This window comes from Muscardinus avellanarius, assembly GCF_963383645.1.
Source record: "Muscardinus avellanarius genome assembly, chromosome: 13".
NCBI classification, from domain to species: domain Eukaryota; kingdom Metazoa; phylum Chordata; class Mammalia; order Rodentia; family Gliridae; genus Muscardinus; species Muscardinus avellanarius.
Window position 1 is genome coordinate 15,498,583 of NC_137799.1, and position 12,195 is coordinate 15,510,777.

Below are 12,195 nucleotides of genomic sequence, written 5' to 3' on the forward strand. Positions count from 1 at the left end.
ACCTCAGTATTTTAGCAAAGGTTTAAAAATCTGTTCTACAAAACTAACTGCAAATTGTGGATAAAGAATTATAAATTACCATATAAGAATCATAAATCTCTAGCTGTCAATTTAAGAAATCCCAACTGTTGCAATCTTTCATTTTTTTCCTCCAAAAGAAAGGTATGCTTTCAGATTGTAGTTCTTTTCTTCGTGGATTTCTTTTGCTGTGCCCTTGGTCATTTTGTGTTGATTTGGGATTTGTCCTCTGCTCATTTCTACAAAGAGCATAAAGCTGTGATGATCTTTCCATAGACTCGGGGCAGTCTGTTTTCTGTCTAATCATTGTGTGGTACTGAGGATTAATGGTAGTTGATCAGAGGATTGAAGGAGACAGAGTAAAACACACCAACTGTATTTGACTGGCTGCAGCCAGAGATTTATAGCTTGGTTATTGACATGGCTGGGACACCACTGCTGAATTTTCTGAGTATTAAAATAAATGTCTTTGTTGCAGGGCTGTGACATAGCTGCTCAGTAGACACCATCTAGCAGGCCACCGAACTGCCCTGATTACCAGGAAGTGGCCCGTCGAGTTTCCTCTTTACATGTCTGCTCCCTCCTCAGACTGTGACATGCATGTTACATGTGTTTCCTCCAGGTCATCAAGGCAATGATGGCAGAGTAGGAAGTGCCCCCGCTGGGGGGTCAGAATGCCAGTGTTGCTGCTTACTAGCTCCGGGACCTCGGGCAGCTTTCTAGGTCTTTCCAAAACACACCTCTCTATTTTGTAAAGTGGGGAGTTATGTGCCTCCTTGTGAGAGGAGTAGAAATAGTATAAGCATAGTAGGGCCATTCTTTGGGTTGCAAACCAAACACTGAGTGGTTTGAGCAAAGTAATAGTCAAAGTGGGTCTTAAGTAGGGACATGCTGGCGGCTCTGACAGATGCCCCCGGAGCTGAGCAGCCACTCCGTGGGTCGGTGAGCACCGTGACTATAGCAGTCAGGGGCTCTGGGGCTGTGCCTTTGACCATAGACCCAGCACCTCCCAGATGTCTGGTGTCTCTGTCTAATCTGGGAATTCAGGGAAGAGAAGTGGACTGGGTTAGCATGGTTTGGGACCTGGCTCACAGTGGACTTGGCCCTGGGTTCAGGGCATTCTCAGTGCAGGGGAGTACGGTGATTGGGACCGTGGCTTTGGGGCTGTGGAGAACACACTGCAGCCAGGCGCACAGCTGACGTGGACCCCTGGCCAGTCTTCTGGAGTTTGGAGGGGCTGGTGAGGGGCAGGGGCCGCTGGCTCCCGCTGGGTGCTTCTTGTCACTCCCCCTGCCTCCATGCCAAGGAGCTCTACAGGGCTGTCATCTCTGCCTAGGCATCCAAATGACTTCATTCTAGTGGGGCATGATCCAGCACCGGGGAATAGCTGATTGATGAGATGGGACCCAAATGGCTCGAAGAGTTCATTTACTTAACACGGGCGAGCAATTCGCTTCTAGGAAGATGGTGACTCACTCTGGCTTCCATTATGTACAACCCCCAGAGGAACCTCTGCTCTCAAGGCTCTCATAAGTCCCCGTGTTCCCCGCTTACCCACTCAATCACAGCCAGCAAGGGTCCGCGGCGGCATTCGGTTTGTGCTGAACAGTGCCTGGCATGGGCACCGCTGTGGGCTCCTGCTCAGACCAGGAGGAGGTGGTGGCACACTGGCCCTCATGCGAGTGAGCCGACATGCGTAGTGGCTGGAGGAGGAAGGTTCCCTGGTGAGACCTGGCCTGGGCAGATCCCTTGAAGGGCCGAAGTGGGGAGCTCTTGGGAGCTCCTCAGCTGCCGGAGCCTGCTGGCAAAAGTATGGGTTCCAAAGAGAGGAGTGAGGATGAAATAATATAACTCTTAAGAATTAAATTTCAAATATTATTTATTCCTAAACATGGAAGGATCGCCAGTACACTCCCGGGTCGATATCTCTACTGGCCGATACTGGGGCTTCTTCTCTTGTGGTATTTAGAGTTTTTAGCTTTAGGTTACACTGGATGAGAAAAAGTCCAAAGTCTGGGCAGGTCAAACAATACCCTGTTGCAACACAAACAACACAAACCTAGCCTTAGCTCAGACAGAACAATAGCATCATTAGTTCTGAGAGAGTCTTAATTACTTTGAAACCTCCATGACCCCAAACCTTGTTGACTGTGGGTGGAAGGACAGTCAGCAGTATGCTTTTGGTAAAGATAAGGGGAAGACCTTAATGGCTCCCCACACTCAGCTGGTGGTTTTACAAAAGGGCCTGCATTTCTGGCAGGCTGGGTGGCCGCCTGGTCAGGACCAGCGTGGTGCTTCAGCGCCACAGACCCCACGTGCAGCGGTGCCTGGCCTTGTTTTGCTGGCGCTGGAAGCACCTCCGTGTTCTTCTGGGCCCAGGTTCTTGGACTTTTTTACCCTGTGCATCCAAACTGAAGCCAGAGATCCCCTTTCTGGAAAAACCATTTAAATGTCTAAGATGTATGCATAGGAATCTGAACAGAACCAATTGTTTTGAAATTCAATTATAGCAAAAAAAAAAAAAAAAAAAAAAAAAAGCCAGGCGTGATGGCACCGGCCTGTAATCCCAGTACTTGGGAGGCTGAGACAGGAGGATGGCAGATTTGCGGCCAGCCTCAGCTACTTGGTGAGGTCCTCTGCAGCTTAGTGAAAACAAAACCTGTTTTGAAGAGTTCGAGATTCGCCCACCGACCCAAATAACGAAGGACACACACAAGAGATGTAATATCAAGCAGGGTTTATTGTGCTGCAGCTCTTTCCTGGCTAGCCAGGGGTCGAAACCCAGACGTCACTCACCAGTCGAGGGAGTTGGTCGAGGGCCGACCCCCAGCCTCTAGACAGCTCTGACTTTATCGCCAGAATAGGGAGTGGTTACATACGTCAGAGCCCGCCAAAGAGGAGCCCGCCAAAGATACATCCAATCAAATAAACTGGTAAACAGGTACAACCACTAAGTTTAAAGCAGTCACACATACATTTGAATTATAGCAAATGGTTTCACAGAGCTGCCTCCCTAAGTCATTGCCCGCCAAGGGTCTCCTTATCTTCCCTATGGGGGATGTGGGCCCGTGCTTCAGGAGCCGCCCCTAGCTGGCAGATGTTTGCCCGACAGATAAACTTTTACAAGCTCCCAACATTCTCTACATACCACCCATATCTAAGACAAAGGCCATCTCCGGACACTATCTCCGGTGCCTAAGCCATAGTGTACAGAAGTCAGGATTTTAAGCAGATTATAACAGAAGTAAGAAGTTTGCCCGTTTACTCAATTCATTGTAAAACGTTTGCCCGCTTACTCAATTCATTGCTTACACAAACTGCTACATTCTTATCCTAACCTTATATTCTAACATCCTACATTATGCCCTATTTCTATATCCTACTCCCTTAATTCTAATATAGGGAAGGGCTTCCTTAACTAAAACCTCAGGCTGGGGAAGACTTTTCTTCCTGCATTCCTACAGTTTCAAAATAAAATAATAAGATAGGGCTGAGAGTATAGGTCAGAGGTCAGAAGCATCAGGTTCCATTCCCAATATTACACACACAGGAAAAAATATTTTAAAATGCTATAGAAATGATCCTCTTTATTAATGTGCTAAATACCAAGATCTAGTGGTGAGTATAGTGACTATTGTAGCTTTTCAGTAGTGATAATTTGTTGTCTCCAGTGATAGGTATGGAACCCAGGACCTCACGTGAGCTAGGCAAGCACTCTCCTACTGCGCTACGGTCTCAAGAATAAATATTTTGTGGTACCCGTGACACATACAAAATAACTCTATTTTAAAATGACGAAGTCACAGGAATAACAATCACCAGGACTGCTGTGGTTTGAAACAATATCTGTTTTCCTTTGACTCATAATTGAAGGGAACACTACACTCCAGTGAGGGGTTGGTGCACATGAAGATGTAATTTTTTTCTGACCACGTTCGTGTAGCCCCTGAAAGTTAGTAAGGTTGTGAACCGCCTTACTAACAGCGTACCCTAACTGCAGGATAAAACTCAAGTCACCGTGAACCACAGAGGCTGACGCGCCCCGCATCTCCTTTAACCAACTAGTCTCTTCAGCACTCGGAAAGCACCTCGCTAGTGCCTGGCACTGTGCTAGCTATGCTCTACCGATTTTGACGTTTATTTCTTCTTATGTTGAAACATTTGTGACTTTAAAATAATCTTTTAGAGATGGGGTCTTGGTATGTTTCCCAGGCCGGCCTCAAATTTGCGTTCCTCTGGCCTCAGCCTCCTGAGGAGCTGAGGTTACAGGTGAACGGCACCATGCCTGGCTGAAATGAAAGTTTTCAAGTTTATAGGAATTCACGAGAACTAAGGATTTCGTTCTGGGGGGTCATCTGAGAGAAAGTTACCAGTGTGGAGCCCTGTCACCTCCGAATACTTTGATGTGTTTGTCTGTAAACAGGGACCTTCAGTGCAGCCGCCACGGCTGGGGGTTAGCCCGCACGCACCCCTCCCTTCCGATCCTCGGCTTATTTGAGTTTATTTGTTGTCTCACGGATGCCCTCTACAGCAAAGGGCCCAGTCCCGGATCACAACTTGTATTTTTCTAGTCTTGATTCCTTCATCTAAAGAATCAAGGGTGGGGTAGTTTCTCAGTCTTTCCTTGGCTCTCTGACCTCGACACCTTTGAAGTTGTGCTTTTGGACGCCCTCAGCCTGGCGTCTCCCTGATGAGTAGATTTAGTCTGTGCGACTTTGGCAAGAATATCACGGCACAGATTCAGTGTTCTCGTGAGTCCTGTCTATGGCACATGGTTTCGAATTGTTCCATGCTGAGTTTGATAAGTTTAAGAAGATGGTCTTGATGGTCAGTTATTCTTTTTTCCCTTTGCATTATATATGTTTCTGGGGGGAATGGTTTGAGTTTGTGTGAATATCCTGATCTTCAAACTTTCACCTACTCGTTTTAGCATCCTTTTATGTTTCTGGACTGAATTATTTATTATCATGACGGTTGTCAAATGGTGACTTCTATTTCCAACATTCTTCCCACATTTATTAGTTTTCATTTTACTGTAAAGAAAAGCCTACTCTTCTCCTAGATCCATTCATCAGTATGGATTCATGAATTCATTTTTTATTCAGTGGGTGATAATCCATCACTATTTTTATTTATCTTGATGCTCAACTTGTCCCAGATTTGGCTAGTTGGGAGTCTTTTTAAGTTGGCTCCCATGTCCTTTGACAAAACTGCATCATTATATAAGCATTTTTTTTCTTTAGTTTCTTTCTAAGCTTCACTGAAGTATAATTGACAAATAAAAATGATATATTTATTTTTGGTACTGAGATGGAACCCATGGGCATTCTATCTCTGAGCCATACTCTTAGCCCTATTCTTTCTTCTTTATTTTGAAACAGGGTCTCATTGAGTTGCAGAGGGCCTCACTAAGAAGCTGAGGCTGTTTGTGAACCACAATCCTCCTATCTCAGCTTCCTAAATGCTGGGATGACAAGCGTGCGCCACCATGCCTGGCTTAAAAATGTTTTATTTTAAGGTCTGCAAAGAGATGTTTTGATATTTGTATACATTGGGAAATTGTCAGCAGTCTAGCTAGTCAATATATCCAACACCTCACATTGCTTCCGTGTGTGTGTGTGTGTGTGTGTGTGCATGTGTGAGTGTTGAGCACTCTGAAGTTCCACCCTGTGACTGAAACCCTGTGCTGTGACCACAACCCCCCAGCTCTCCTCTCGCCAGCCCCTGACAGCTACTGTTCAACTCTTGAAGCACTTTTTGTTTTCCAGCACAACAAAATGCTGGAGGCATAGCTTCTGCTGTCCCTGATTTTCCAATACTGGAATTAACCATCTCTCTAAGCACCCTTTATACAGTGCACAGTTTCTCTTTTCTGCCCTATGACTTTGTAAGGTAGTGGGCATTGTCCACCATTTACGGGTAGGAATGCCAAGGCCATGGGTAAGTAACTTTCTAAAGTCCCCAAACTGGCATGTGGCAAGGCCAATAGTTGAACTTTAAGAAAATTTACACTTTGCCTCGTCCCTGTTTTATAAGAGGGGGGCTGAGCCCCATAGAGGTTTGTTAAGCCGCTCAGCCAAGGCCACACCTCTAGGAAGTAGCAGAGGCTGGTTTGGGTTCTGGATGCCTCCCAAGTGCTTCTCACTAGGGCTCTCCTACTCTCCCACAAGTGCCTTGTCCCGTACTCCTTAGGTTTGGGTTTGTGGATTTCTTTTTGTTGAAGCAAGAGCAGATGTGGCAAGGCATTCTTTGTAGCATTGTGAAGACAGTGCCTGGCAGCTCCAGGGTGGCAGTTGCAGGATGGGTGAGTCAAATGACCACGAGGAGTCTTTCCACTGCAGCTTTTGGGTGTGGAAGCCCAGCCCTCAGCGCCGTGCTGGGTAAGCATATTAGTCAGATACGTGTTTCTATAATGAAACACCTGAGATGACTAATTTACAAAGAGAAAAGGTTGATTTTAGTTTGCAGTGTTGGAGATTGCGGTCCAGGATAGGGCACCCCCATTGTGTTGGGGTTGCCATGCGGTGTTTGATGGGCAACAGCAGGGAGCAGGTGGTGGAGCGAACTGCTCACCTGATAGTCTGGAACCAAAGAGAGGAAGGGGCCGGAGCCTCACGATTCCCTCCAGGTATGCCCCAGTGACCTAAGGACCTCCCACTCGGCACCACTTCTCAGAGGTTCCTTCACCTCCCAGGGGTGCCTCCCTAGGACCAAGCCTCTTGCTGTGGGGCTGTGGGCCTGCTGGGGGCTTTGCAGATGCACAGTGTAGCAGGCAGTGAGGCAGGCATTCCCCACTCCTCCTGCAGGTGGTGCTGTCTGACTGTGGCCTGAGCCAGAGGGCCCCTTCACTTTTGTATGTTTATAAAAGCCAGACTAGCCACTTCTGTTTGCATAATAAAAGATTCTTCCCCTAATGTTTGATGCCCATTGTCATTTCCAGGAGAAGCAACAGTCTGACTATGAGGAACTGACGCAGGTCTTAAAGAAGGAGCGGGACATCTATTCCCATCTGGTGAAATCTCTGCAGGACTCTGACAGGTGAGGGTTTTTCTCCAGATCTCATGTAGTGGCAGAAACATGCGTGTACGTGCGCATGCACACAGACACAGACACTCGGACGCACATGCACTTCTTGAAAAATGCCGGTGGTCTCTGAGCCCTTAAAGCCCTACCACTTTGCTTACAAAGCTTGTCACGCACCTGTTTTATCAAGAATTGCCTGATTTGGAGCAGCGAAAAGCTAACCATGTAACATTTACTGACATTTTTATTATATATTTAGAAAGTGCTTCTATGGGTCTTTCTCCTGATCTTCACAGCTGTTCTGTGAGGTCAGTAATAATGTTACCCCTATTTCACATGAATTCATCAAAACTAAGAAAGGGACTTGTCCAAAGTTACACAGGTGGTGGTAGCACTCTGGGACCCAAACAGGCCCGTGTGGTGGAGTGACGGGTGCCTGCGGAAATGTGGAGGCGCTTTGTACGGCCAGGTGCGGTGAGGAGAGCCAGTTCCGGCCACGGTTTTGGTCCAGTCCCAGCTCTCCCGCTCTCCAGCTCTGCGTCCCCAGCAGGTGGCCTGCGCCAGGCTTCTGTTTGCACATCTGTAATTGCAGGGCTGGTCTCGGGATATTTTGCATTAAAAATCACTCCTCTGTACCTGGAGGATGTTCAAGTTGAAAGGATATGATGTCTGGGATCCCTTGCAACCAGTATAGGAGCAGAGGAAGCTGCTTCCAGTGGAGCAGGACCGGCCCTGGCTCCCTGCTTGTCGGGCCTGGGTGTGGTGGATGGGGAAGGGCTCTTTACATCGGCTGCTCTTTGTGAATATGTCCATTTCTTTTTCATAATAAAAAGGTAAAAGGCATCACCTCTTCCTCTTCCCTCCCTTCACCTCTCTTTCCTCCCTTCCTGTGCCCTTTGCGCTTGCCACGAGGGCTCTTCCTTGGCTGCGGGCTGTCTTGCAGCCTCTGCCCTCTCCTGTGCGTGCTCCCCTCCCCCTGCCCCTTTGTCCCCCACTTGCCCTTTGGAAGTGGCTCAAGTGCTCCTCTTGTCAGGAGGCCCAGCTGATCCCCTCTGCTCCTGCCGCCGCTCCCGTCGTCCCTCTCTTCCTTCCCTCTCCATCGCCGGGCCCTCATGTGGGCATCAGTGACTGCCCTCCCGGCTACTCCTAGAGCTCCCTGGGGGCGGGGTCCTCCGCCACCTGCACCCCCCCGCCCCAGGGCATGGTGGGGTAGGCACCCGGGAAATGCTGTGTGCGAGTGCCCCTCCCCTGGCACCATTCCTGTAAGTTATGAGATGATTTTCAGATTTTAAAATCTGAAATGAGTTTAGAGAAAATAAAAACATGCTAATGAAATTCTGGGCGGAGGCATCTCTGAAAGTGAGCTTTTCCAAGAAGCCTCAGCTGCTGGCCATTTTCCCTGGGAGGGGCTGAGTCACCTGGGAAACTAACAGCCTGGAGGGATTTCGCTTCCATTGCACAGTTCCTTTGAGGAGGGGGAGCTGGGTTAGATTCTGGGCCCTGCGAGGCTCAGTGGGTGGCTGTGGCTGCTCTCAAGCCCCCTCAACATCGTGAATGGCTTCAAGGTTTGCAGGCTCTTTCCTAATAAGTAAAAACATGATGGGCCTGCCGTGGGCCTGGGCAGTGACTACGCGGGGTGCTTGAAAGGCCCTGGCTCATCTGCAGGCTTGCAGTGTGTTTTGGGGAAGTCAGGCCTGGGTCCACATCCCTGTTGCGCTACTCAGCCTCCCTGAGCTCTTGGGTAAGTCTTCCTACCCTGAGCCTCAGTGTGTGTGCTTGTAAAAGGAGATCGGCTGGCTTGCTTCCCCACCTGTTTACCAACTTACCTACCTGCCTATCAGCTTACCTGCCGACCCCTGCTTATCTACCCATACACCACCTTACAGGGCTCTTTGGACAAGGGGATGACACTTTGGGAATTCTTCACACTGCCTGGCACATAGGAAGCACTCAAGACCTGATGCCCACATTAAGAATAGCAACAGGGAAAGCTCCCAGAGGCCTCAGTCTCCCCATATGCATAAACTTAGCCCACAGGTTCTTGGCTCCTCAGACTTTGGCACACCCAGAGGGCAGAGTTGTGGGCAAGAGCAGGCAGAGCGCCCACTGGGCTCTAGCCTGCTCACTTTTGACATGTGATTGAATTAGGAATCAAGCGGGATATGGTGGCGCGCGCTTGTAATCCCAGTACTTGGGAGGCTGAGACCAGGAGGATCGTAGGTTTGCAGCCAGCCTCAGAAACTTTTGAGGCTCTCCACGATTTAGTGAGGCTCTGTTTCAAAATGAGGAATAAAATAGGGCTGGGGATGTAGCTCGGAGGCAAAATATTCCTGGGTTCATTCCCTAGTAACACACACACACACACACACGCACACACGCACACATGCACACATGCGCACACACACACAATTAGGAATCAGAGAAAGAAACTTGGCATGGACGGCCGCGAGCCTGAGCCTTTCACGTTTGCTTTTTATCCTTTGTGGCAACATTCAGAAGTCTGTGGCTTAGCCCTATATTATGGAAGTAAAAATGTGTTCTCCAAGATGTGAAGGTTGATTAGCGCTCAGATCCCCCTTGGCTTCCGAGCCTCGGTTCTGGCTGATACGCCCCCTACCTTGAGGGGCCCAAAGTATACCTTCTTCTCAAGGTCATTCAACCCCAGGACTGTTGGGTTTGGGGCTGGATCACTATTTTGTCATAAGGGACTCTCCTGTGCATTATGGATGGTCGGTAATATCCCTGGCCCTGCCCATATGCCAGTAGCATACCTGCCCCTTCCAGCCCCAGTTGTGACAACCAAGAAATGTCACGAGACATTGCCAGGTGTCTCCGAGGGGAGAAAATCATTTCCAGATGAAACCACTGTTGTACTTCATGGGAATCAGAAATTTTGACTCAAATACCTCTTTTGTATGGGAATTGTTGAGGTATGTAGTAGGAAGAAGATGTTTGCTGAGCATCCAGTATGTACTAGGTACTGTTCCAGACTCTTGCCCATGTAGCATCTCAGTTCTTAAAACAGCCTCAAAGGAAAGATATTTTTATCCCCATTTTTATTTATTTTATTTGGTACTGGGAACTGGACCTAGGGGTGTTCTACCTCTGATCTACATCCCCAGCCCTGTTTTATTTTTTATTTTGAAACAGGATCTCTAAGTTTCTGAGGCTGGCCTTGAACTCGTGATCCTCCAGTCTCATCCTTTCAAGTGTTGGGATTACAGGCGTGCACTAGCACGCCTGGCTTTTTGTCCTCATTCTCCGTGAGGTGGTTTAACTGACTGACCCAAGGTCATGGCACCCATTAGTGGTGCTCTGCCATTTTGGGATCAGCTCTCCCTGACTCTTCTTTCTGCTCCTGCTGGCCCCTCATCCGGTTCTAGAAAGAAGACTGCAGGAGCTTGTTTCTTTCTGAGCAAAGCACCTTTTGTTCTACCGGCTCCTCACACCTTGAAGAGCCTGGAGTTGGGAAACATGAATGACAGGTAGCAGCAGCGTGTACTCCTCACCCTGTCAAGAATGGGAGCGGGAGCGCGGCAGTTAGCCTTCCCTGGGCCTAATCGCTGGCGCTCCGCTAAAACAATCTCCTTTCTCCCTGGTTAAATGTCTCGGCAGCACGACTGCATCAGCGAGTGCCGGGCTGTGATACCTCGGGAAGGTTTCCCGTCAGCCGTACAAATTGATCATTACGATTGTCTTGAAATGGGGCTCTGCGCAGGATGCTGGCAGGCCCTTCCCTTGCATGTAGTCTGCTTTGCAATGAGCCGCCCTCAAAGCAGCAAGCATAGAAGATTAGTTGTAATGGTTTATTTTCCTTCCAGTATGTGTTGATTTGCATGTGCAGTTCGATGGATGGAGCTGGAAATGGCTCTCTGAAGGAGGAGTGGGGCTTGAGCCTGTGGCTCACATACTCAAGAGCAGCAGCCCTTAGCCATTCTGGGACTGTGGACCCCTTTGGAAAAATCGGATGAAAGCTTCTGGGACCTCTCCCTAGAAAAATCCATGGACCCATAGTTTTTATGGATAGTTCTAAGGTGTCAGTGGAGTCTTTTAGGGAACCATAGGTTGGACACTGGACAGGCAGTCATATATTTCTCAGTGTTAAAAATGGAGGCTTTCGGACTTGTTGAGGTGTTTTAGTAACCTGGAAAATGTTCACATGCTTCTAATTGCACTGCTGGGAATCCTCTGTAGGAAGATAACCTGAATGTCACAGCGCGTTTTAGGCAGGGGATGTGCAGTACAGCGTTACGTTCGTGATGTGGCTGTCAGCCGGGTCTCCATGTTCCTCTGAGACCCGAGTGCGAGTGATTCGGATCTGTGCCAGCTGACACTGGTTGAAGTCCAGACCCTTTCTTATGCATCGGCACAGTCCAGTAGAATAGCCTGTAGCCATTTAAATGTAAACCTATTTTAAATTTAATGAAATTAAACATTCAGTTCCACTTGAAGCCACATTCCAAATGTCCAATAGGCACGTTAGCTCGTGGCTAACACTATTAGACAGTAGAGATACAGACTGTTTCCACCATCGGAGAAAGTTCTGGTGGACAGGACCCCTCAAGACCAAAGCAGACTCCGGGTGGTATGCGTTTGCAAGGTCTCCCTGGGTTCTGAGCTCCGGGCTCCACACAAGCTGTCTCTTACAGCGCAGCACCCTGGAATGCTGATGGGACGTAGAGCTACCCTCCCCACTCAGAATAAAAGCCGTGCAGGCGGCGCCTTCTTGAGTGGTTAGCCCACCACAGTGAAGTTCCCCTGGGCCTGCACTGGGCCTTTTCCCTTACCGTGGACTCGCTCTCCACCTGCCCCCACCTTCCCCCGGGACGGCCTCCTTCCCCCCTACACTCTCTGTTCTGACGCCCCGGTGCCAGGTGACACCCAGGCTCTGGGGAGCCTTCCCGCCTACACCCGGCCCTCTCATGGCCTTATTCCAAACCAAGGAACATTCTAGACACGGCTATTTCTACCTGGCTACATCTATAGCAAAACTTAGTGGTGGATCATTGGGAATGATCGGACTGTCCGCTAATAGGGGATGATATAAAGTAAATGACGGGACATTCACCTGACTTCATATAATGTAGTTATTACAAATGGTGTTGGAAAGAAATTCCAGAAATCAGGGAATATTTAAGTGGGAAATGCACAGTT

At 48.7% G+C, this 12,195-nt stretch overlaps 1 protein-coding gene across 1 annotated transcript in view; it reads left to right on the forward strand.

Annotated features, from left to right (window-relative positions):
• CDK5RAP2 (CDK5 regulatory subunit associated protein 2) overlaps nucleotides 1–12,195 on the forward strand; it is a gene marked incomplete at both ends in the record, with an annotated part of 199,131 nt that overhangs the window by 104,347 nt on the left and 82,589 nt on the right. Inside the window, one exon of the mRNA XM_080708903.1 lies at nucleotides 6,959–7,056. Coding sequence (XP_080565029.1) covers nucleotides 6,959–7,056 — 98 coding nt within the window. The remainder of the gene's footprint in view (nucleotides 1–6,958; nucleotides 7,057–12,195) is intronic.